The sequence below is a fragment of the Hyperoodon ampullatus genome, assembly GCF_949752795.1.
Source record: "Hyperoodon ampullatus genome assembly, chromosome: 6".
Classification (NCBI taxonomy): Eukaryota; Metazoa; Chordata; class Mammalia; order Artiodactyla; family Ziphiidae; genus Hyperoodon; species Hyperoodon ampullatus.
The window spans coordinates 85,478,770-85,505,227 of record NC_136919.1 but is presented as its reverse complement, the minus strand read 5'-3'; the positions used below and the strand labels follow the sequence as shown (position 1 = coordinate 85,505,227).

General features: G+C 47.4%; 1 protein-coding gene across 2 annotated transcripts; it reads right to left on the bottom strand.

Moving 5' to 3' along the window:
• PSAT1 (phosphoserine aminotransferase 1) lies at positions 1 to 25,393 on the bottom strand (the record flags this gene model as incomplete). Of its 2 annotated transcripts, XM_079706321.1 has the most annotated exons (9): positions 1 to 106; positions 785 to 922; positions 6,995 to 7,123; positions 14,179 to 14,348; positions 15,860 to 16,032; positions 16,871 to 17,076; positions 19,682 to 19,751; positions 20,896 to 20,956; positions 25,334 to 25,393. In XM_079706321.1, the coding sequence occupies 9 exons, from the start codon at positions 25,391 to 25,393 to the stop codon at positions 1 to 3; spliced, it is 1,113 nt and encodes a 370-aa protein (XP_079562447.1). The 2 variants fall into 2 exon arrangements, with proteins under 2 accessions (XP_079562447.1, XP_079562448.1); XM_079706322.1 differs by lacking the exon at positions 785 to 922.
• Positions 25,394 to 26,458: the final 1,065 nt, after the last annotated feature.

The following is a 26,458-nucleotide window of genomic DNA, read 5'->3' as shown; positions in this document are numbered from 1 at the left end:
TCATAGCTGGTGCATCTCCAAAAAATTCTTCATGAAGGCTGCCAGCTTCTGGACATCTTCGATGGTGACAGCATTATACAGAGAGGCCCGAATGCCTCCCACGGACCTAGAAGAACCACAGATGCAGCCGTTAAGAACAGGAGCATCTGGTTGAGCATCAAGACGACCCCCCTTCCCGTCACCAGCTCCTGCGAGAGTCACGGCACCTGAGACCATCGTGTCCAACCTCCCACCTGAAAGCCCCCGCAGGTGGCCAGGAGCATCACACATCTCAGTCATTAGAAAATTCCTTTCCAACGCAGTGAAGGACCGTCACGCTCACAGGTAACCTAGGTTAGCTCACCTCTTCAATGAGCCTGCCGTGCAGGGGGCAGGGAGCAGGCAGCTATTCTCATGCGTGAGAACGTACATCTTTCATGGAGCTTACAGAATTAACTACTCTTTCTGATGCTCAGGGGAGCAACAGTGTCTGTTCTTACACTGAACAGGCTTGTGCCAGCTGCACCAGAGCTGGGATGGCACCCTTTGTGCTGTCAGAGCAGAGATTTTCAAAGGTAATTTTGACCAAAGCTCCTAGAACGTGTGGCCCCCCCATGCTCTCGGCCGTGGAATCGTGCTAAGGGGTCTGTAAGCAGCAGCAGGAGAACCCCCATAACAAACGGTCTTTCCCAACTAGTTACAATAACTGCTACTCCAGGATGGGCAGGCTCCTAGATGTGTCTCCTTTAGCGTCTGAAAACTAAACCAATTCTCTGACAAGCTTCTGGATGGGACATGTACTCACCTATGCCCTTTCAGGGAGATCATATTGAGTTCAAGAGCTTTGTCGAGAAATCTTTTTTCTAAAGCATCATCTCCTTTGGTGTTGCCAATGCGGAATGGAATATTCATCCTGCTTCTATTCTGGGGCTCCACTGGACATCTGAAAAACATGTTTTTTGTTCCAGCTATTTTTCTGCAATGTGCAACTGCCACTAACAAAGCAACAGAAAAAAATTTTTTTAAAAAATCCAAATAAACCCATTTATATATTATATTTAAGCATTCAGTAAAATAAGAATCACGTAATTCCAGGAAAGTGAATATTATTTAATAAACAGAGAGGGATAATTGTAGTGCTGTATAGGGAAAATTGATTTAGATCTAAAACTTATACCCCAAATGAACTCTATGTCAGTTATTTGGTTATAGAAATGCAAAAAGAAAAAAAAAGTAAAGCATTAGTTACGAAAAATAAAGTTATGCTAACATATGAAGAAACATCATAACATTGGATTACTTGGACATTTTTTGTATGTTTGAACTATTTCCTTAAGTCAACTTCCCAGAGTAAAACTGGTGGCGTGCGCACACACACACACAAACACACAGACACACACAAACACCACACACACACACACCACACACACACAACACACATTTACATGGTTCTTGACAGGAGGTGGGAATCAAATTCAGAACACATATTTTGAAAAATATGAGAGTACATATTTAGAGATAGAATTAAACAAAATATCTGAACAAAAGCCCATCCAGAACATCATATATTCTGTAATTAATTACAACAGGTAAAGTTAGAAATGACCTACGTCCACCATAGAAATAAAATAAATTATAACATTTCTTTATAACTAAATATTAAGATGCCACATAAAAAGATAAATATAAAGATTAGGTTGCAAAATGGAAGTGGTTTATGATCTAATAAGTGAAAAATTTTAGATGTTATGTGTACTCTAATTAGAGTATAAATGTGGATATAAAGATTCTAAGGAAGCACAGAGAAGTAGAAAATATTTGTGTTCAGGATGTGAGAATATGGGATAATTCTATGTTCCCTTTAATGTTATTTTAATAATATGTTATATATTTGAATATCATAATGGAGTATACTGAAATGTACGGGTGATTAGAGTAAGATTGTTCCCATCAACTTGCAATTCTATTGCCACTAGTTAGGGTGAAAGTAGACTATGAAGTAAATGTAATAAATGTGAACTGGATGCCCTAAAGCACAGCTGCTATCTAATCCAGTTTTAATTGTTAGCAACAGAAAATTTTTAAAAACGATTTTCCAGATGCAAACAAGAGATTAAAAAAAGATCTGCACCAGGACATTTATAATTTACTTAGGGAGACCACTCTTGCATATGGAACAGTGAGTTAACATTCTCTTATACAACTCATACTTAATTTCCAAGAGCCTCAGTTTCCTCATCTGAATATTGGGAATGATAATAATATCTCCATTTCATACTAGTTATGACAGTTCAGTGGTATAACATATATGAAGCTTCCAACCCATGGCAGCCACACAGCAATGTGAATGACCCTTTCTCTACAAGGCTGCAGAGAAAAAAAATAAGTTGGTCCGAATAGTGGCTGTAAGATTTAAAAATAATGAGTAGCAGCTTTCAAAGCACTTAAAACACTGTACTGTCCCAAGCTGTGTGACCTTGAACAAGTTACTAAATCTCTCTGTTGTGCCTCTCTGATGGGAGACTAAATGGCCACAAATTCTCTGCAGCAAGAGGTGGGGTCTAGTGCTCCACACCTTTTGAATCTGGGCTGGCCTTGCGGACTTGCTTTGACCAAGAGACTGCAACAGGAGTGATGCTGTGCAACTTCCAAGCTGAGGCCTCAAGGGGCATGCAGCTTCTCTACCTGCCCTCTTAAAACATCACTGCCATGTAAGCAAGCCCAAGCTAGCCTGCTGGAAATAACAGGCCCAGCCCACAGCCAGCACCAGCTGCCAGACAGATGAGGGGGGCCATTTAGACTCTAGGTGGATCACCAGATGACTTTGGTTGAATAAGTGATCTCAGATGAGACCAGCAGAAGAAACCACCCCACTGAGCCCAGCCCCACCTGCTGACTGAAAAGAACCCTGAGCGAAAGAAATGGTTGTGGTTTTCAGTCACTGTCTTGAAGTGTTCTATGATGCAAAAGTAGATAACTGATAGAATTTAGAACAGTGTCTGGAACACATTCAATGCTATGTAAATAACTATTGAAGTCAATAAATTTGTCTTTTTATTCTCAGCACCTTACACAGGGCTCACAGACTCTCAAAAATGAATGAGTCAAATTTCATCTAGGATATGTTAGTATTTGACTTCAGTTTCTGATTTGGAAAGTAAGCAAGCCAAAATTATCTTCCATTGACAACCAAAGGAGACAAACAGAAGAAGAGATGACATGCTACTCTGGATTACAAGGAAGATATGTAATAACTCTCTTCATTTTCTCAAGCACATCCTATTTCATTCTTCCCCTTCTACAGGGTGGGATTCATTAAAATTAAACAGCAAATGAAAGCAGTGTGAGGAAGCCCCCATTAAAAGCTATGCTCACCCCTCAGGGCACACACATAATTCCTGTTAAAGTTAATAGGAGTCAAGTGCACATCGATGGACAGAAGAGACACAAGAAGGGAAATCAAGTGTCTGGTAATAGGCTTTGAGCCTGAATTCTGGGCCCCCCTTTTCACAGGTAGTAGGTATCCTGGTTGACATTTAAATTAAAAATTTAGTGTCTACCCTCTTTGATATTCTGCTGCCTCAGGCTCCCCAAGTGAGAGTCCAATTATAGAGCTGGAGCAGCAAAAAGGACACGTGATTTAAGGGGAAAAAATATTAAAAAGGGGGAAGAATTAAGAACCTGGATTTACAAAGAATCTGTATTTACAGTCATCCCCCACACATTTACCCATCCTATTGTGAACGTAGATGGTATCGTGACAGCAACAATGTCATAACAACTAGAAACTGAAGATTAAACTTGCACGGTGCCCTTGAGTGTCCCTGGTGTGGGGCTGAGGGAAGGAAGAAAAAGATGAAGGGGAATTGGCTGCTCCCAACCTAGCAAGACAGCTGTGGAGGGAATTCAAATTCCACAGGACAAGCGCCGTGGGAGCACAGAGCTGAGCAACTAACTCTGCCCAAGAGAAGGTTGAAGGTTTCAGAGGAAGGGGGGTGGGAGGGGTCAGGACGGAGGGAGACGAAGGAAGGGCATCTGGCAGAGAGCTGTGTCTGCCAAGGCATGGGGGACCCCAGCAAGTTCTCTGCAGCACCTGGGGTGCTGGGTGCCTGGTTGGGGGCAGGCACATACTCTTTATTCACATGCATTTTCATTTAACTGCTCACCTCCCCTTCGGGGCCATGTTTCCATAGCAAAGATCTTCCTGAAAACCCAAGTGCACACAGAGACAACTAGTGAGCGTCCAACTGCTAACATAGAGGAGAGAGGGAGCAAAGCCTGCTACTGACCCTGGTAACAAGGTCCCAGAGGAACACCATGAGCCGGATGACCTCTTCTGGGCAGGCGGCCCAGGAGGTGAATGGAAGTTTCCAGAAAGAGGTTTATTCGGAAGAGGATGCAAGTTCGGGGTCAAGGCTGTTCATAAGTGAATGAGGAGTTCTGCATGGGAAGGTGATGAGATTCCTCAGGAGATGACCTGCCTGCCACATTGGCTTCAACAGGCTACCTTCTGGAAAATGCCAGGTTGGGTGCTTGCAGTTAAAGGATCTCAAGTCGGGGGAGAGAATTCAGGGGATACTTGGTGTTCCTTCTATGCTTTATTTTGTTTTTAATTTCCTGGATTTCTTCTGGAGGCATCACCATGCTTTCTGTCCTCCCATTTTGTGCCTTCACATCTCCCGAGAAATATACGGAGCCAAAAGCTCATAGAAAATTGGTCTCCCCTCCACAACAGCTGCCATGTGCTCTTACTCACGTTCAGATCCTGATCACTCTTATGGAGCCAGGAAAGGTGACTTATTCTTCTGGGTATCCCCAGAGCCTAGAACAAGGCTAGCACAGAGGAGTGTTCAGGCACCATTTGCTTGATGGATGGATGGACGGATGGACGGATAGATGGATGGATGGATGGATGGATGGGTAGACGGATGGATGGGTGGGTGGATGGGTAGATAGACGAATGGATAAATGAGCTAGTGAATTAAACATGTCTTCAGACCTTTCCAGACTTTCTTTCCAATCCCAGCACGAGCTGTGCCCTTCAGGTAGCCCACTCTCTGCTCTCCAAACACACTACTTTCTTCCCTCAGTGCTTTGCAGAGGCCATTCCCTGCCTTCCTAAAAATTCCTAAAAGTACTTCCTCCTTCATCTCTGCCTAATTCTTACTCCTGTCCAAGGCTCAAGCTCATGTAAAAGCCCTCCCTTCGCCTCCAGCCAAAGCAATATCTCCCTGCCCCCAGCTCATGGCTCATTATTTAGCCCTTGGCCATGAACTCCTTGGACCATCTACTGCTGATCATGCATGTTACAACCGCTCCAGTAAGTGCTATTGGAGTACCCTGGCCTCCTCTCTCACATGTCAGGCTCTAAAGTAGAAGATTCCCAAGGGCTAAGCCACAGAACCACAGAGCAGGCAGAAATGCACAGTGTGTACCCCTTCCCCCAGATGCCATGTGGAAGAGGACCCCAAAGGTCAAGTCGTTCAGCCAAGCCAGACTCCCTGAGGGCTTGTGGCTGGGGTGTCATCACAAGCCAAGAACTCATAGGAGCAGGCAGGCATTTAAGGGCAGAAGGGACAGCAGCAGTTAGGCCTGTCCCCAAAGTACAACCCCACCCATGGATGGTTATGGAGATGTGTTAGCAAATCTTGGGTAAAACATACAATTCTAAGGCAGGATTGTGGCACCATTTTTTTCTCCTACAAGGCCCACTAAATTCTTAAAAGAGTGAAAATTCCCTTGTTATTGTCAGCCAGATATTTTTTCTTACAACACACTGAACTCCAAAGAGTAAAGGCCGCTAAGAAGGGGGTCCTGGCTCGGCAAATGAGTGTAAGTGTTTACGCATGTATGTGTATAAACACACGTGCATACAGAGCATAAAGTCTGGTGTTCCCACAGCTGTCCCCACCTTGAAGGAGGGGAAAAAGAAAAGCAAATGAAAACATCATCTGTCAAGCTCCTTGTGTGCCAGGCACTGTACTAGGTACTTTATATCTGGCATTTTGGTGACAGGCCTGTTGTAGGGGGTTGAACGGTGGCCTCTGCAAAGGTTTATCCACGTGCTCACCTCCAGAACCTGCGAATGTGACCTAGAAAAAGGGTCTCGGCTGATGCAATTAAGCTAAGATCTCTAGATGAGATCAATCATCCTGGATTATCTGGGTGGACCCTAAATCCAATGTAAGAGACAGAAGACAAGACACACAAGAAAGGAGGAGGCCATGTGAAGGCAGAGGCAGCGACTGGGGTGAGGCAGCCACAAGCCAAGGAATGCCTGAAGCCCCTGGAAGCTGGAAGAGGCAAGGAATGGATTCTTCCCTGGAGTTTCTGGAGGGAGCAAAGCCTTGCTGACAGCTTGCCTTTGAACTCCTGGACTCCAGAACACTGAAAATAAATTTCTCTTGTTTTAAGCCACTAAGCTAGTGGTACTTTGCTCTGGCAGCCCTAGGAGATCAATACAAGGCCCATACGTTCTCTGGCGTTGGTCCAGCAGTCAACACACATTCATGAATCAATAAGTCACAAAAACATTTAACTAGGAGTCAACTCATACCAGAGCCAATTCCATTCACCAACTGCAGGCCTGGGATGGGAGCGTTTGTCCTGTAATAAGCGAAAGAGTAAACTTTCCTAAAAGGGTAAATAACCCAGAGGAGGGGCCAGGAGTGGGTGTTTATACCAAGGGTCTCCAGTGAGTCCTGAGGTAAAGCTGAGAGCTTCCAGCAAGTATGTGTTTTGTCCCCAGGGGACATACAGAGCAGGTGAGGTTGGGGAGAGGGGTCTGCCCCGGGGTCTGTGGTGTGAGAAACGTTACCACCCACTGGGAGACAGGTCCCAAAGCCCCGGATTCCTGGGAATGGGATGCAGGAGGGAAGACTTACCTAACTCACGCTCCTGAGGAGTTCAGTGTCTCAGCGAAAGGTGGCTGCATCCATGTTCCAAAAGGACATGGCATATATACATTTTTAAATTCACAAGAGGCAAAATGTGAGATAAAACCCCATCAACTTACATATAGAATCCTTGAGAATTATCAACAATATCATAAATCATCTGCGATTTGATGGAGCTAAGCTTCTCCATGGCTGCTGCACCGCCATTGTTCTTAATCCACTCCAGGACCAAGCCCATGACATAGATGCTAAAATAAAGAGTAAAAAATACACATATCCACGTAGGGAATGGACTTGAGGATACGAGGAGGGGGAAGGGTAAGCTGGGACAAAGTGAGAGAGTGGCATGGACATATATACACTACCCAATGTAAAATAGATAGCTAGTGGGAAGCAGCCGCATAGCATAAGGAGATCAGCTCGGTGCTTTGTGACCACCTAGAGGGGTGGGATAGGGAGGCAGGGAGGGAGGGAGACGCAAGAGGGAGGGGATATGGGGGTATATGTATATGTATAGCTGATTCACTCTGTTATAAAGCAGAAACTAACACACCATTGTAAAGCAATTATACTCCAATAAAGATGATAAAATATAAATAAATAATTAAAAAAAAATACATATATCCATTGAGTTCAGCTTTGCACAAGTGGAAAGACATCCAAGCAAACAGTCTGAAGTTGTACTAAAACAGACTTAAAGACACCATTAGACATAGACAAGATGAAAGTGGGCCATGTGTACACCAAGGACAGGAGCGTGTCACGGAGCAAAAACGAAGATCAGCCCAGCTCTAGGCCCCTGAGGGCCATTCAGAAAAGAGGGTTAATTAGACTCTTCACTAGAGGTCACATCGGTGCCCACCAGTCCAGCCCAAGCCCGAACGCAAACTCTTCATGACACCTGGAACACAGCTCCCTGTCTCCACCCCTGCTGACATTTTATCCCTGCCACAAGCATCCTCAGACACCTAGCTCCCCACCCCCACCAGTTAACTCTTCACTTTCTGAACGCCCAGAGCCCGCTGCCCACACTTCCCCTAGTTTTTACCACTGGCTCTTTATTTTCCATTCCTAGGTGCCCGTGTCTTGGACCCTGCAGTCCTGGAAGGCTGGAAGCACAGTGTTCACCTTTCCTCCCGCAAAGCCCTGGCACACAGCCCATCACCGGGCGGAGGCAGGGTGGCAGAGTGCCTAAGAGCCTGGGCTCCAAGTCCTAGTCCTGACTCTAGAACCAGTGCTGCCCCTAACAGATTACCCAGGATTAGTCACCCCAGGGATCCAAACCTCGACTTTCCCACCTGGAAACAGGGAGGCCTACCGACCGACGGTGGACACCCAGCATTTCAACTGCCCTGCTCTTCCTAACTCCACCCTCCCACCCAGCAGGAGGACCCAGCGGGGTCCCTTGCTCCCCTGGTTTCAGAGTTGAGCAGGGGACTTAACTGGACCAATCAGAGCCCTCCATAGGCTTTTCTGAATTGGGAATGAGAAGAGGCAGAATTGTGTGTTGGTGAAACGGTGAGTTATGAGGTAAGAGCGACAAGGAACATTTGAAGGAGGCTCAGCTGAGACACAGGAGTACAGATGGGGTGGGATTCGGGTCCCTGGTTCCAGGAGGACCCGCTGCACCTCGGCCCTTCATAGAGCTTGGGTGCATCGTTTACCGAGCCAGAATATCAACCCTGTCACTTAGAGACCTCAGTGCTCTTGGGGGGGCTGCAGGAAATGGGTTGGGTGAAGTGCTTAGTGCAGGGCTGGCACATGGCAGGTGTACTTAGTAGTATCTCTACTAGTTGAGTGCTCAAAACTAAGCCCAAAACAAAAGATGTTGAAGAGCAGCGGATGGTTTTCCCAGTGATCTTCTGAAAGCCCCTCTGCTTAAAAAGGTGCTGAGGGGACTTCCCTGGCGGTCCAATGGTTAAGACCCCTCACTTCCACTGCAAGGGGCACAGGTTCGATCCCTGGTCAGTGAACGATGATCCCACATGCCACGCGGCACAGCCAAAAAATAAAAAAATAATAAAATAATAAAAAATAAAAAGGTGCTGAGGGCTCTCTGTGCACCTCACTGAAAGCCCACAGGACAGGAGCAGAGGTCTCCCGGGGAAAAGAGACCATCCTCCTCGAACTAGGAGCATGGCAAAGGTCCGTGCTCAGCTATGGCCTCTGTATGAGTGGGACAAAGGTCCCCCACAAGAATCTGTGCAAACTTAGTTGCTGAGCATCAATGTCCCGCAAAGATCTGGGGTGGGGACCCCCAGACACAGCTGCCTCCTCGTTTACTTACTAACACTATGACAGGGTGGGGAGGGGAAAACACTCGAACACCAGAAGGTTGTCCCAGGGAAGCCCAAGATACTTGACTGGCTCGTTCACTGCCTCCAGGTGCGTGGAGAATCCCGGTGTTTCTACCCCAGAAGGTAGCAGAGCCCACACTGGGCTGCCCAGCGGGCACTGGGCAGGGAGCAGCCAGCACCCAGAACCATGCGACAGCCCCTGTGGAAGCTTCCCCAGCCTGGCTACCCAGACAGCCCTGGGAGGAATGAGAACTGGCAGCTAGGGGCAGCAGCGAGGGAGCTCAAAGCAGAAAATAGCCTCTGAATAATTTACAGCCTCGGCTGGAGCTCTCTGGATAAAGACTGAGAAATCAGAGGGGCAAAGGAGAAAGAAGAAAGTAAGAGAAGGGAAGGACTATTCAGTGGTCCAGGACTCTCCCTTTTATTGATCAAAAAAATCCAAGGCCAGAGCTGCTATTATCCCACTTTACAGATGAGGAAACAGGCTCAGACAGCTTAACTTGGCTAAAGTCATCTAATAAGTGGCTGAGAAAGCCAGGATTCCAACCCCAGATGGTCTGACTCGAAAGCCCCAGCTCTTTTATTTATTTATTTATTTATTTATTTATTTTGCGGTACGCGGGCCTCTCACTGTTGTGGCCTCTCCCGTTGCGGAGCACAGGCTCCGGACGCGCAGGCTCAGCGGCCATGGCTCACGGGCCCAGCCGCTCCGCAGCATGTGGGATCCTCCCGGACCGGGGCACGAACCCGCGTCCCCTGCATTGGCAGGCGGACTCTCAACCACTGCACCACCAGGGAAGCCCACCTCAGCTCTTTTCACAGTAACAAAGGCCTCTGGTTTACTAGGGCCTCCAGGACCCTCACCCACTCTCTCGCCTGCCAGCGGGGCAGCCAGGCTGGCACCAAGCCACACAGACAGCTGCCAAGAGCAGCTGCTACAGGGGCATCACAGCACACGTGCACGTGTGTGGACGTGTAGGCATGTGTTCCAGATACGGTGCTGCCCTCTCACTTCTCTGTTCCGTAAGGTGCTCTCGAATTTCCATCTAACCCCAAACTGCTCACTCCCCCACAAACCACAGAAACACACCCTGCCACATGATCCAAACACACCGAGCCACCTGCGGGTGCCTGCCTGTTCAAGAGCACATTTTGGAAGCCGAGCTTCACTTCTACCTGCAGCTCTGTTACCCCAGGGTTCCCAAGCTGCTGCTATTTGATTCATCAAATCAAGGCTGCAGCAAAGGCTCAGGCCAGGTCCACAGTCCCAGCCAGACCTCAGCACCAACACACTTCCCTCTTGGTGTGTGACTCACCCCTACGCCCCTGGAGTGGAAGGATGTCCGGCCTTGTGAGTCGACTGGAGCTTCCGATGCATTATTAACTCATGCTTCTACCCCCATACAATCCGAAACCTTCAAAACACAGGGGCCCTAAAATGCTTATGCAGCTTTGAAACTTGGTCCCCACTAACCAGGGTTAACTTTTAACTGATGTACGGCTTCACTTCTAAAATGCCCCCTGCCCCATGCAGTGCAGGTACACTGTCTCAGCCTGCGCGTTAAATGACTACATGAATCACAGCAGATCCATTCTCTGGAATATCACTCAGCAATTCAAAGGGGGGAAAAAAGGCAGGCATCTGAGCTGACATGGCAGCGTTCACGGTACATTGCTGGATAGAAAAAAGAATTCACAGAACAGCCTATATGGTAAAGTTCCATCTGCATAATTAAACATACGGCTCTGTTTGCATATGCCCTACACAGCAAGCAGTTAACAATGGTTACCCCGCAGGCTCTGCTCTCCTCAGGAATCTTTGCCAAGACCATGTGTTAATTTTTTAAGGCAACACGAAATACTCTGTGGGCACTAGGGATTAGAAAAGCACGCCAGAAAGTTCCCCGGGAAACTCTCCCTGGCTGTTCTGAAGTACTAGGCCCCCTTGGCAGCCCACACTCCTATGCTGATAAGTAAGGTGGTCTGGGTCAGTAGGGTCATTTTGTTTCTTATTAGTTACTTTACCTCACACTACAGCTAGTTAGTCGTGGTAAGTAAAAATGTCTTGTGGGCTTAGAAGGGAAGTTTAGGCATCCGTTTGCTCGTCCATGAACTTGGCTTAGTGCGTTCCACTAAAGGGTTAAACAGAACGCCCACGGGTCCTTTATTCCACCCCAATTCACTGCTCAGGGCTACAGGCAACTACAGGAAGGCTCAGTTCAAACTGCCCAGGGCCTGTGGTCACTTGGCTCTGAGTTTAAAAGAAAAAAAAGAGCTTCTTTTCAAACTTGGGACATTTTCAAGGACTTCCATGTGACAAAGTTGCAGTGTTCTGGGCGCCTTATCCCCTTACATCCAGGGCCTGGGGAGGGTGTTCTGCACAAAGCTTCCTCTCTCCATTCACTGCTTGTTCTCACTGCATGAGCTACAATTTTCTAATCTTGAAAGCTGAAGTACCCCAAATGAAATCTAAGTTTTTCAAGTCATAGATTTAGGGTAACTACTCAATTATTCAGACTTACTTTTTTCCTTTTCTCTTCTTTCGGGGTAAAAGAAAGCAAGACACCAAGGGGTGTCTTGGGTCAGAATACTTTTAACCCAATCTCTTTGGTCCTCCACGTTTATACGATTCTGATCAAATACTATTAGCGATCCTGCCCCGAGATGGTCTCAGCGTTCACTCTTCTGATCTGTCTGGAGAGGAAACCTCGCCCCTTTTCCACCCTTGTTTCTGGGTGTCTGGCTGAGCCCACTCTTCGGGCAGGAAGGCTCTGGGTGGGGAGTATCTGCCCTCCCCCAGCCTGTGCCCCACCCCCAGGTGCCCAGGTTGGCCAGCTGACCTGACCAGTCAGGGCCTGGGGTGGAGGCCTGCACAGGGCCTGGTAGGGGAGTGACCCTCTGAGTCACTCACAGGAGGACTTTCTCTCAGTGCCCACCAGGTCTGACTCCAGACCTTTTTATCTCCCACTAGACAGACTGACCTCCTTTGCTTTCTCACTGTTTCTGCTGATTTTTCCCTCTAATATTACCCGACTGCATCTTAACACATATCCATTAGAGTTTTTTAAAATGTGCTTCCCGGTCACTCATGGAGACGGTGCCAGAGGGCATGACAGCTCCCCCTGCTCTGATCAGAACTGCCAGCCCCATTTCAGGCCCCGTTTCAGGGCCAGGGCTCTCCCTGCCTTTTCCCACCGTCTCACTCGCGGAGCTGTGGTGGCCTTTGCCCCCCCGGAAAGACTCACCTGCCTGCAAGCCAGACTCTGGCTGCACGTTCTAACAGGTAAGGACAGACGCCTCCCGCCACCTCGCAGCCTGGAGCCGAAGCTCCTTCTCCAGGGGCCCTGCACTCAGGCTCCCCAACCGTCCTGCACCGCTCAGCACGGCAGTGCTCCTTTCCCAGCTGGCCGGTGGTCACGGGTTCTTCCACTGCCAGAAACCCCAGAGATAAGACGGGCAGGTGAGACAGGTTCAGTCCTGCCCCCCAATCCCTACCAGGCACTTCAGAAGCACTTTCAACTGGGGTGAAACAGAGTGGGATTGACAGGTGACCAGGAGAGTAAGCACTGGAGCCCTCCGTGTCCTGAGGAAAGCAGGGGACACAAAGTGAGAAGCTGCTCCGGCCCATGCGAGCAGCACAGAAAACCAGCAAAAATTTCCATCAGAATTCTAACTTCGGAAAAAGCTCCTTTCTTCCTCTGGTAAATTATGTGGAAGAAATTTCCCACAGGCAGCGCCTCAGACGGAGACCTCTCACAAAGCCCCAGCCCCACGGAGCCGCAGCCTGTACCAGCCCGAGGCCCTCTTCATACACTCTTTTACGAGAACTTCTACCATCCCTGGAAAACCCGGGAGACTCAGAGAGCTGGACTCCCAGCAGCCAACCGTTCTCCAGAGATGGGATCTTTCCAACACAGACCCACACTGAGAGTTTTACTTGTGAAGAGCACAAAGATACAGGCTGTGCATACTCGGGCTCTCAAGCCAGACCGCCTGGGTTCAAACCCCAGCTATGCCACTTCTTGAAGTATGGCTTTGGCTTCTTCACTTGCAAAATGGGAATAATAATAAGAGTACCCACCTCCTAGGGTGCTTGGGAGATTAAGAGGGTCATACACATCACTATTTTACATCAGAGCTGCCCTGGAAAGATAAGATAATCTATAAACTCTGGCTCTTTTATCCCCGCTGCTAAGGCTGGGGATAATACAGAAACCACAATAATAATACAGCAGCTAACATTTATAAGTCACTGAGAGGCAGGCACTCACCAAGCACATTTTATACATATCTATTAATCATTCAATCCTCACATTCAATCCTCCCAGCAACCAATTACTCCTGGAGACACCTGCTGCACAGATAGGTTAAGCAACTTGCCCAAGGTCACACAGCTTGTTAGTAGTAAAATCTCTCAGGCAATTGCTAAATCCTAGGTGTCACAAAGATTTTCACAAACTACCTGAGTCTGGGAGTTAAAAGACTATACGGTGGGGTAGCCTTACTCTCCCCAAAAGTGCTGTAATGCAGCCTCTCACTTGGATAAGGGGAAGCCAGGCTAACAGGACCCCTGCAGACTGGGTGAAAAACAGAGAGGTGTTTGTTCCAGCCAGTGTGTTAGATGCCAGGCAGCCAGCTTCAAGCAGACCCAATAAGGAAAGAAAAAGACCAGTAGCCCTGCCTCTGAAAGCCCTTCTCCAAAGCCACACTGGTTGTTTGAGATGCAAGCATGACACTTCATGTGCAGAAAGCTTTTGAGTTAATGATGAACCACCAAGGCTACCAAGATCAAACAAAAATACCCCAAAAGAAAGGCAAGGAAAGCTGATCAAACAGTGCACAGAGGGGGATGAGGGAGAGGTGAGCTGGGCAGATAATCCTAATAGGATATCTGGGCTATTAGATCACTGATTTGTAGCATCATGCCCTACTTTAAAAAGTCAACTAGTATTGATGGGAAATACTGAGACCTCCTCACTGGTCCGCAAGCCACACCCCGGAGTTACCTGAAGCAGGGAGGTGTGTTATACAGAGAGTTATTTCCGGCCTGTACTTTGTAATCCAGGACCGAGGGGCACTCTCTGAGGGCGAACCCCAGCAGGTCATCTCGGACGATCACCACCGTGACCCCTGCAGAGCCAACGTTCTTCTGGGCACCAGCAAAAATCACACCAAACTGCAAAAGAGAAAGCCTGCTGTTCTAGATGCACTGGGTCATTTTTCATAAATGTAGTCAAACTTCCCAATCTCCTTCCAAGGCACAATTTTTATGAGGAAGTTACTCTATTTTAATCCTGTTTGGAGTGCATTCCCTTCTCTAAAGGAATCTCTATCCGGGACAGCAAATCGACACTCAAGAGTTCAGAGCCTGCAGATTACAAATCTGTCTGATCCTTCTCTCCAAGGAGGGGCCAGCCCAAACCCATCACTGTGGAGGCCTTGCATCTATTCATATTCACTCTAGCATACCTCTTTTCTACGTACAAGCCCATCTTTAAAATAAGGCTGCTGTCCTTGGTAACCTAAAGAAATCAATTTTTTTATCCATTTATATTTGTATAAAGGGATAATCAGAAGATACTGAGAAATAATGGGACAAGCTGCCTGAGAGAGAAGAAATTTTAGAAAAAAAGAGATGTTTAAAGATACTTTGGGAAATGTTTTCGTGTAAGATGCAGAACCCTCTTCCATGTCTCCCCATGAAACCTGTAGGAAAATTCAGTGGCATCCCAAGTGGGAGGAGTGGGGACAGTGTGGCTCGACAGGGAGTATTTTATAGTTGACATTGTTTAGAATTGCCAGTGCATGGTGAGTGAAAATAAAAAGCAGGCTATAAACAAAATGTGTACATCCATACAACAGAATATTACTCAGCCTTAAAAAGAAATGAAGTTCTGACATGCTACCACATGGGCGAACCCTGAGGACATTATGCTAAGTGAAATAAGCCAGACAGAAAAGGACAAATATTGCATGATTCCACTTACGTGAGGTTATCTAGAATAGTCGAATTCACAGAGACCAATAAAAAAAGTAGGATGGTGGTTGCCAGGGGCTGGGGGGAGGGAGGACTGCGGTTATTGTTGAATGGGGACAGAGTTTCAGTTTGGGAAGAAAAAGTTCTGGAGATGGATGGTGCTGATGGCTGCACAACAGTGTGTGTGTACTTAATGCCACTGAACTGTACGCTTAAAAATGGTTAAAATGGTAAAGTTATGGTAAGTATATTTTACCACAACTTTTTAAAAGGCAGACTACTTCTTAGTTTGTTTTAAATTCCTTACAGTTAACATAGCCCCCATGGCACGCACCTGGGGAGCTGCTCAGAAATCTACATGTCATGTCCATGCTCTTGGAGCTGAGCTGGGTACAAAGCAAGGTGGGGCTCCTTCGTAGCCCCTCAAGCTTTCCTTGATGACAGCAAGTAACTCCCAAGATGCTGACAAAAGGATTTTCTAAGCACCACTCTCAGAGGCAGATGAATTCCCCAAGGACTCAAGTGTGACCCCCTGGGAGACGACGATTAACACAGGGCTGGGAATGTCAGGACATAAACATTCTGACCACCAACAGTGTCAGCCTTTCCCCATTCTGGTATATATTAAAATGTCCTTAGAGAAACCGAGAGGCTGGTTCCCCCCCACCCCGACCCGCCCCCCGCTGGCGCAGGCCTCTTTTACACTCTACCTTGGAAACATCCACTGGCTTGGACAGGAAGTTTGAGGACATGTCGCAGACCAACACTGCTCCCTTGACATCAGGGATAAAGTCAAACTCCACTCCGTGCACGGTCTCATTGGCGCAGTAATACACATAGGAGGCGTCCGGGCTGAGGTTCCAGGTGCTCGGATCTGGAATTTCTATCACAGGAGACAAGTTGGGGACTCCACACGTTTCCTCCCCTCTTTCCTTAGGGAGATAGGAGGCAACCAGGAATGACGCCCCTCCCCTAGCAGGGGAAGACAGATCCCAGAGCATTCACAAGTGAAAGCACCCTATCCATCTTACATTACAATCACCACCAACATCCTAAAGGGATGACCCACCCCACCCCTTTGACTGTTACTGGGGGCAAATAATCTTCAAAAATGGCGTGGTGAGTATTTGGGGTTTTTTCCTTGTTGGCCAGTATCCATCCATTCTATGTCCACTGACAGTTTCCTGTGGGCGTCAGCCTCCGCGACTCTCAGCCCATGTAGTTCCAGTAGGACCAATTCCACCCACAGCCCCGAAGGTACAATGCAACTCAGGGAAGGCCGCTTGACTGATACAGAATAGGACACAGGAGACATGAGACTGTTACTGGGAATGCGTGAGCAAAGGCATTGAAACATGAGAGAATATAAGGTCAGGAGCAGCTACAGCCATCTTCTAAAAAGGAGGGGGCAGCTTTCCTGACTGTGGAGGAGACAGAGAAAGACACCAGAACTGGGAGACACTGTAGGAGGCCCTTGATCAAGCCATACGTAAAGCCAAACCAGCCCCTGGGCTTTGCAGCTAAGTCAGCAGCCCAGGCATACTCTTTCTGCAGCAGCCCGTTAGTAATCTTAACAGGAACAGGCAGACAATCTAAATGGTATCAAACTAACTACTGACAAGGGGACGAAAGAACTGCCCGGGGCACGGGTGACCTGCTAGCTGAGGAGGGACCACCTGCCAGCCAGCATTTCACTGTCCAGCTCAGCTCCCAGCACTTACTTGTGTAACTCCCAAGTTTGGGGTGGACAACATTCACGGTCCCAAACTTCTTGGCTTCTTCCGCGGCCTTAGCTGACCAGGATCCCGTCACCACATAGTCGGCACACCTTCCTGCTTTCAGGCCAATCAGGTTTAAGGGGACAGCACTGAACTGGCCACACCCACCTCCTTGTACAAAAATCACCTTGTAGCTGTCTGGAATGGCTCTGGGCAGAAGCAGAGGCGACAGTAAACAGGGTCAAAAATTGAGAATGAGTGATGCTCTTCCAGCACTTTACCCTGGGGTGGATGCACTACGAGAACGATGGTCAAGCCCCATCTCTGCCTTCCCCAACCCAGTCATTTATCTACTCAGTTCCTTGCACAGATATTTACTGGGCCCTGTGGTGGAAGCCTATGGTTACTTTTTGGACAGAGCTAGTAACACCCTGCTGTTCCTTTAGGGAAGCATTGGCTGCCACTCTCGGTCCACCTGGTTCAAGGGTGGCCAATCCCAGCTCCAGGGGATGAGCACGTGACCCAAGCTGGCCAGTGTGGTTTGGTTCTGAGACCTGGATCCAAACTTCTAGAAAAGAGGAGCTGTTTCTATTGAGGGAAAGAAAGAACTTGTAGGAGCTAAACCTGCAACCACTGGTGGCCATCTGGTGAAGACAACATATAAAAAAGCAGAGCCAGGAGATGGAGAAAAAGACCTTCCTGACATCATGTGAGCTCCTAAATCACTCCTGCACTTTGCTGTTATATGAGATAATACATTCCTTTCTTGTTTTTTTTTTTTTTTTTTTTTGCGTAAGCCAAGAGTTGGGCTTCTGTCACTTGCAACCAAAAGTCCTAAAAGTATATATGTGCTGGTCCATGCTATGAACCAGGTGGACACTGGAGAAGGATCTTTTCTTTTTTTTTTTTTTTTTTCCTGGTACGTGGGCCTCTCATCGTTGTGGCCTCTCCTGCTGTGGAGCACAGGCTCCAGACGTGCAGGCTCAGCGGCCATGGCTCACGGGCCTAGCCGCTCCGCGGCATGTGGGATCTTCCCGGACCGGGGCACGAACCCGTGTCCCCTGCATCGGCAGGCGGACTCTCAACCACTGCGCCACCAGGAAAGCCCAGGAGAAGGATCTTTGATAATCCTTTAGACCTAAGCATGTATCACCTATCCAATATATATCAAGATTAACAGCAAAAATATTTGATTGCAACATGGAAAATTAAAATGGTGATTGGCATGGCTACAGGCAGTAGGGTAAGGCCAGCTCAGGCCAGGGAAACTGGACCCAAGACTTTGAGCAATGTCAGAGCTTGGGAACAGGTTACACAGAAAGCAGACGGCCAAGGGACAGAGCTCCAGCACAGAGGTGTAAGGAAAGCACCAAAGGGCAGGGCAATATGAGAGGGTCTTGGTCTCACCAACACAAGGGATGGTGTGCATATATCTGGTTTTGAACCATGCCTGCCTATATCCAGGGCTCAGGAGGCTAGCAAAGCACGCAGGCAGGTCTTAGGAGACTGTAACCACGAGGTTCTCAGCAGCTGGGAGGATGGCAGCCCAAGGCAGCATTCCTGGTTTATGTTACTCAGATGCCGGGCAGTGAACAGGGCCAAGAAGTGGATGGAAGGACACCAGACAGAGGTCTAGGTACAGGGGTACAAAGAAATCGGCCCATAAATTGAACCGGAAGTTCAAGCTGGAAAGGCTCACAGGCGTGTGGGTCAAATGCCACACCTCTTGGGCCAACATTCCAAGTACCCACCCCATGAAGGAAGCAATTGTTCTGTGAACATGACAGGGACCCAGCAAGCAGCCCTGGCATGCTAAGCCAAGCAGATGATTACCGGCTCCAAACACGGACATTAGCACGGGTTTCGAGGGCTCCTCACAAGAAATGTCACCAAGCCCGCCCCATCTGAAGCATTTTATCAATGCAATTTAAAGGGAAAGTTATTAAATAATTAGTATAATTCCAATTTTGTTAATGAAATAATGCAAGGATGGACCCTAAAACGTTAACAGTGATTACCCCTGACTGGTGGGGTTATGGATAATTACGGTTGATTTTGTGAGTTTGTTTTTTCCCTAAACTTTCCACCATGAACATGCACTAGTTTTGTGAGCAGAAAAAAAACCAACAACAATGTTTTGTTTTCAAGATGACTGTATTCATATGTCTATGTGTATATATTTATATAATACATAAAACCTCTCCTTTAAGCAGCAATCTATTTAAGAACACAGTTTCCTCTGGGTAAGAAAAGCAGTGCAGATAACTAGGAAAGTTCATTTGAGAAGCAGTTCCCAGAGTTCAGAACCCTTAAAATTGCCCAAAGAGCCCGTTAAAAATGAAGTTTGTACAAAGGCTCTGATTCAACAGGTCTGGATGGGGCCCAGCACTTGAACTTTTTAATACTTCCCCCACGAGTTGATTCTGACAGGTTGTATGAGGCAATACTTTAAGAGCCAGTGAACCAAGTTATAGTTAATTATGCTGACAAAGATGACCACTTCTTTGTCATTTAAATCCCTTTTAAGCCAGTTTAACTTCCACAGTGCTAAAAAAATCCTTCCCAGATACAATGATTTCAAATCTTTGGAAAAACCACATAAAATAAAAATAAACATACAAACACAGGATGAGGAACAAATACAAAGCATTATGTACTGATCTAGCGAAATTGGGAGAATCTTAACAAGATTATTTGTAAGAATGGAATACTCTGAACACACAGCAGAGTCTAGAAAATAATGCAACAGACACCCACGTATATGGATTACCAAACAAGAGTAACACAATTTTGTCTTTAAAATTTTAAACTTACAATAATTCCCGCACAAGGTTCTCTGTGTTGTTAATAATCTTAGAGAAATCTGATGACCTGTGGCTCATTTCTGTGGAAAGAAAAACAAGAAAAAAATTCCAATTCAAAACCAAAGCAACAAAAGTTAACTGTAGCTGTAACTACAAAATTTGCAAATCAAATAACAAAGGGAAATGTCGTTATTTTCCATTCAAATTGTGGGCCACACTTACTTTAAAGGGAAATCCAAATTGATTTTCAAACTGCACACATTTTAACCTTATTGTCACAGCAGAATGATTTTTCAAAAGTGGCAATATTCAGGGCTTCCCTGGTGGCGCAGTGGTTGAGAGTCCGCCTGACGATGCAGGGGACACGGGTTCGTGCCCCGGTCCGGGAGGATACCACATGCCGCGGAGCGGCTGGGCCCGTGAGCCATGGCCGCTGAGCCTGCGCGTCCGGAGCCTGTGCTCCACAACGGGAGAGGCCACAAAAGTGAGAGGCCCGCGTACCGCAAAAAAAAAAAGTGGCAATATTCACTGAATGAGCCATGTACTAATTTATCCTTTGGTCTCTGATCACTCACATCTTTCTCACAAACAGGAATTGTGTGCAAAGGCCGCCCTTAGGACAACAGCACAAAATTCCACACTGTGCTCTCACTTCACAGATATCTAGGTGCATGTGCCAGACCCACAGGAACAAAATTTAATAGCAATGAGCACACAGTTAAACCTACAGTCTCTTAATAGTCTGTAGCCTTTGGAAATATCAAAAAAGAAAAAGAAAATTAAATTTAAACAAAAGTAAATTTTAGAACTCAAAGAAACTTCATGAAATTATTAACAGGCAAGATCTTCAAAAAAAGGCTTGTGTACTTTTCAACATTAATGAGTTCATGTTTAAGAACAGCAAAAACTGTAAAATGAATGTGAAGCAATTTTATAAATGTTTGGGCACTGTTAATGTAAATGTACAGGATCTTTTGATCTCAGATCCTATGCATAGCAAAAACCAATGATGCGACAGTAAGCTGAGACGTATAAACCCCTCACCAGCATTTATGTTGCTTTCAAAATTGCTTCGATCAAACATGCTATGGAAGTTATTAAAATTTAAAAATATATCTACAAAGGCCTACAGGAAGACCCAGTAGAAATTCTAGGCTCGATGATGCATTTTAATTGGTTCCCTTTGAATCCTGGACATTCACAGAATCCAAAAGTAAATCTTACCAAGAACACTAATCCCAACTCCTTTGTAGTCTAATAATTCTTTTTGTATCTCTGACAATACCTAGAAAAAAAATAAAAGAAAATTTAAGATGATTTCAATATGCTGTGCACAACTCTGGACAAACAAACTGCAGTGGGGGAAGGACAGGGGAGAAGATCCACCCACCAGGCCTGTGAGGAAGCTTATGTCCCTGCCCACAGCCAATCCCCTTCCTCCCCCTATCCCCACAGAGCCCGGATGATGCAACTTACACTCAAAGTTGAGAGTGAAATTATGCAATGTGACTGATGCTAAGACATAGTTTTTCCAAAGGTATGAATTTACTTAGAGATAAAAACTCACTTGGACTTAAAAAAAGATCAAGTATAGAAGTTTTCTGAAAACAATTATTTAACTGTCAACTTCAGACCTTTGGGAAAAGTCTAATTCCCTAGAAAAATGTCCCTTCCACAATTGCATTTGCACTCTGACAGCAAAGGCACAAAAAGCATAAAGTTCTGGGGGACAACAAAAAAATCAATTAGGCCCAAGTTAAACTGATAACTCAATTTTCCATCTTTTTGGTCTGGTGGGATGGGTGGGGTGGGCAGGAATTAGGAAGCACGTGCTGTGAATCAAGGTTCATCAGGGGTACTGATGTACTGAACTCTCCCCTCAACAACAGCCCTGAAGGTGATATTCTCATCCCCAATTTGCAGGTGAGGAATTTCAGCTGTGGCTCCAGAGGTACTTAGCTGTATGCCCCATTCCAGCCCCTTGACCCATCTTGTAAGATCACTGCAATCCCATAACCATGTTCTGCCTTACAAGGACAACTGGACAGGTGGGACCCATCTTATGGCCAATCTTCCAGTGCCAGGAAATGGGCGGGGGGCAAGGCTCATTCCCTACCCCCACCCCCAAACACATAGCTCACTTGCTCGGGAGGTGCCTCATTGTTTTTTTGCCAAAGGCAAGTAAAATGTAAATTACTACACACTGAAAGAAAAACACCTATTTCATATATATATCTACACAGATATATATAGATACATATATAGATATATATAGATAGATAGATACACACACACACACTTCAGTAAGAAGAACAGAAAGCCCTTATCAGAGATGCACGCTGCATTGTTTACGAGTGAAATGACACGATATCTGTGATTGGCTTTAAAATTATCCAGGGGCAGAAGGGGAGAAAGAGGGTATGGGGGAGGGAGCGCTGAAACAAGATTGGCAAAATGTCCTTAGTTGTTAAATTTTGGATGGGTCCATGAATTTAGTTATATTGTTCCCTCTCTACCTTTGTGTATGAGCGACCTGCCATAAAGTAAAAAGAGAGAAAGAAATGCTCTAAAAATGTACACAAAATAGATGAGATAAACCCTCTGTAGAAGCATCCTGCCATCAAAGGAGGTTCCCTTAAAAGATACAGGCTAAAGACCTCATAAAACATCATCTAGGGCTTCCCTGGTGGCGCAGTGGTTAAGAATCCGCCTGCCAATGCAGGGGACACGGCTTCGAGCCCTGGTCTGGGAAGATGCCACATGCCGTGAAGCAACTAAGCCCGTGCGCCACAACTACTAAGCCTGCGCTCTAGAGCCTGCGAGCCACACCTACAGAGCCTGCATGCCACAACTACTGAAGCCCGCGCACCTGGAGTCTGTGCTCCGCAACGAGAAGCCACCGAAATGAGAAGCCCACACACCACAACGAAGGGCAGCCCCCGCTCACTGAAACTAGAGAAAAGCCTGCGTGCAGCAACGGAGACCCAATGCAGTGAAAAATTAAAATTAAAAAAAAAAAACATAATCTAAATTGGATTGCAACTTGTCTGAAAAAACACCATTTTAACAATAAAGAATGAGACAAAAAAAAGAGGTTCAGGGCTTCCCTGGTGGCGCAGTGGTTGAGAGTCCGCCTGCCGATGCAGGGGACACGGGTTCGTGCCCCGATCCCGGAAGATCCCACATGCCGCGGAGCGGCTGGGCCCGCGAGCCATGGCCACGGAGCCTGTGTGTGTCCGGAGCCTGCGCTCCGCAACGGGAGAGGCCACAGCAGTGAGAGGCCCACGTACAGAAAAAAAAAAAAAAAAAAAGAGGTTCAAGAATTTGTCATCGGGGCTTCCCTGGTGGCACAGTGGTTAAGAATCTGCCTGCCAATGCAGGGTACACGGGTTCGAGCCCTGGTCTGGGAAGATCCCACATGCCGCGGAGCAACTAAGCCCGTGCGCCACAACTATTGAGCCTGAGCTCTACAGCCCCTGAGCCACAACTACTGAAGCCCACGTGCCACAACTACTGAAGCGCACGTGCCTAGAGCCCGTGCTCCGCAACAAGAGAAGCCACCGCAATGCGAAGCCCACGCACTGCAAGGAAGAGTAGCCCCCGCTCGCAGCAACTAGAGAATGCCCGCGTGCAGCAACGAAGACACAACGCAGCCAAAAATAATAAATAAAATTAAAAAAAAAAAAGAATTTGTCATCGTTTTTGTTGGACACATTAGCAATGGCTGATCAAACAAACTTTTAGCAAACCCTTGTCTTTAGTAAATACAAACATCTGTCTCTGATAGAATCATCCTTGAACTTCTGTTCAGACTGTATTTCTCTCATAGATAGTATTCCTTGAAAAGACATCTATAAAAGTTTATAACCAAAATCATTATAAAAAGTTTTAAAAACTTCTACCCAAAAAGCATACCCCTCTAATCCAGTGGAGTTTATTTTTTTTCAAACTGCAGAATGCAACCACTTTTGTGGATCATAACTAATTTTTTAATGAACTAGAATAGACCAGAGCAGAATAGAATACAAAATTGTGCATGTTGTAGTCATTAGGCTAAATATTTCATAAGCCTTTTGTTTTAATTATGTGCAGGTACTTGCTCATTTTGTGAAATATATTTTTCATTGTGGTTACAGTCAGAAAAAGTTTGCAAAGCTTCTCTAATCCTTATACTTCAATTAAATCAAGAAGACACATAAATAGCAACATCTGCCCCCCCACCCCCAGCTTGGAGAGCACACAGGAGGGCATAAATCCTCCCAGGAAAATAAATAATAAATAATTGTACTACTGATAACAACTGCCTTTATAATAAATGCAGAACAAATTACACAGGAAACAAATGCGCAGATGAGTCCAAAACACAGAGAGAGAAAAAACGGTGAGGGTAGAGGAAACATTTGCATAGCTCTGGCAGGGAATCTCATCTAAAACAGACCGCAATAACTAAGAAAAAACGAAGCCCTGTACTCTCAGCTCCTACTAGCGCTGCCCCCAGAAAAGCAAAATGTCCTTTCCCTTCTACAATTGTAAGATTCTCTGTTCTTATCACAATACAGAGAAGTCTCTGTCCCAGGGAGATTCTACTCAGTTCAACAGCAGATAATTGTAAAGCACTTGGCTATGACCCATGTTGCTACAACATATCATCAGAGCCATCCTGGTTAGAAAAATAAAAATATAACAGCAGCGGCAGGGGTCTGTGCGTCCAAGGCACAGTAGAGACTTGGCCTCCTTCACAGTTTGGGCGGTGGGAGGGGAGAATGGATGTGAAGGGAGTGGGTTTTGGAGGTTAGGGGAGGAGCCGGAACCCGGCTGGAGGCTGGGAAGGCAGGGAATAAGTTCGCTTGCACTTCAAAGGTCTGGTAATGGCCCAGGGGAGAATTCAGTCATTCATTTGCTCCAGAACAAAGTGAACCGAACTGGGCTAGCAGTCCAAGGCCTACCAGAATTTGAATATTAGAATGCCTTTAGGGGTCACGCCAGTTGGGAAAAAAAAAAAATCTACGCGTGTAACAGAGGGGAGAGAAAAGGCTTTAGGGACGGGTCGGGTATCTGAGAGACAAAGAGGGAAAGCCTGGGCTGGACTGAAGGCTTTTAAATTTACATTTCTGAAAAGCAATGTTTCCCAGTGCTGGCTAAAGGCAACACTGCTTCCGAGGGGTCGTGCGCGGGCCTCCAGTTTGCAGTTGCCTCCAGTAACGCAATCCTCATTCACCATTCATTCACAGTGTCCATTCACGCATCCACTCAACACTGCCTGGTTCGCAGCACTGCGGGGCGAGGCGAACGCAGAGTTGGGAGCTTTTTCTTTTCCGACGCGCCCCCGGCCCGGCCGAATTGAAGGCACAGCGCCGGAGTTTGCAGGTGCGCAGCGCAGCGAGCCAGCACTCCCGGGCGGGCCGAGTTCTGCACGCAGCGCACCCGCAGCCGGCGCCAGCGACAGCTGCACAAGCAAGCCTCGCCGAGTTCCTTCCCCAATGTATCCTTCTAGAGGCCCACCCACGATAGATTCTAAACGGGGAGTGCACGCCACTGCAGAGCGTTCGGGAAACTCCGGGCAGGGAGTGGGGATCCGGGAGCCCCGTGCAGAGATGCACAGCCACCCACGCGCCTGCTCCCGCCAGGACCGCACTGCCGGGGCGCGCTAGAGGGGACTTACCGAGCGCGGCAGTTTGGCGGGCCCGGGCCCGAAGTTGACCACCTGCATCAGGGAGTCCATGGTGCAGAAGCGGGAACTGGGAGTCGGCTGGAAAGGACCGATCGCGTGGGCAGCGCAAGTCTGCAGCCGGCGCCGACTCTGTGCTCTCTTCCAGCGCCGAGCCGGAGCCCCCATTGGCCCGCGCTGTCGCTGGCTCTGCGCTGATTGGTTCGCGCAACGGGGCTCGTATCCCCATTGGTCGTGCTTCCCAGTCGAGACTCGAGTGAGTTGCTCCTCCTCGCGTTTACTGTTTCAACCCCTTTTTTGATCAATGCAAGGCGCGCGGGAGATTGCACCATCCAGGCGGCTCGGCTGCGCGCCCGCCGGAGAACCTTGGGCGGCGAGAGGAGACTACCCCTGCCAATTTGTGTTGGTACTTCTGCACGCTTGATGAGGCGCTTTCCAGTCCTCCAACGCGGACCCTAGCCCCTCTCTCTGGGCTGCACTGGGAGATGGCGGAGTAAATCACCCCTCACCCCCATCCAACCACATCTTCACCAGACCCTGGACTGGGCTCTGTTGCATTTGTTTGAACCAGCGGTCATTAATTCACCAAACTTTCCTAAGCACCCCCATGGGCGCCAGATACTCCAGCGGGGAGGAAAGGCCCCCAAGATGGAATTGCAGGGTGAACTATGGGCCGGGGGTGGGTGGGTGGGGGATGAGGTTCTCTGCAAAACACCAAGGGGCCAAGGGTTAAGGCAGGATTAAGGGATGGAGGTGGCCAAGGACACTGAGAGAAGCCTTGACCTGGGAAGCCTGGATGCTTCCCAGGTAAGTCCTTTTAAGCTGCTGATTCTCCATTTCCCCTCCGGAAAAGAGCGAGTTGGAACCTGGCAATACCTCTCAGGTTGTGTAGGCGCTGACAAGCTGTGAGTTTAGAAACGTGAGCAGATATTAACAAGAACGCGATAGCCCTGAGGAGCCTCAGCCCAAGCCAGGGGAGAGGCCCAGAGCCAGGCCGGGCTCAGAGCCAGCGCGGCTCAAACTTTTCCACAGAAGTGTTCTTCTCAGAAGAACTCCAGTGGAGATCCACATGGGGTTCTGAAACAGGGAGGTCCCCTTCCTGCAAGAAAAAAGTTCCTT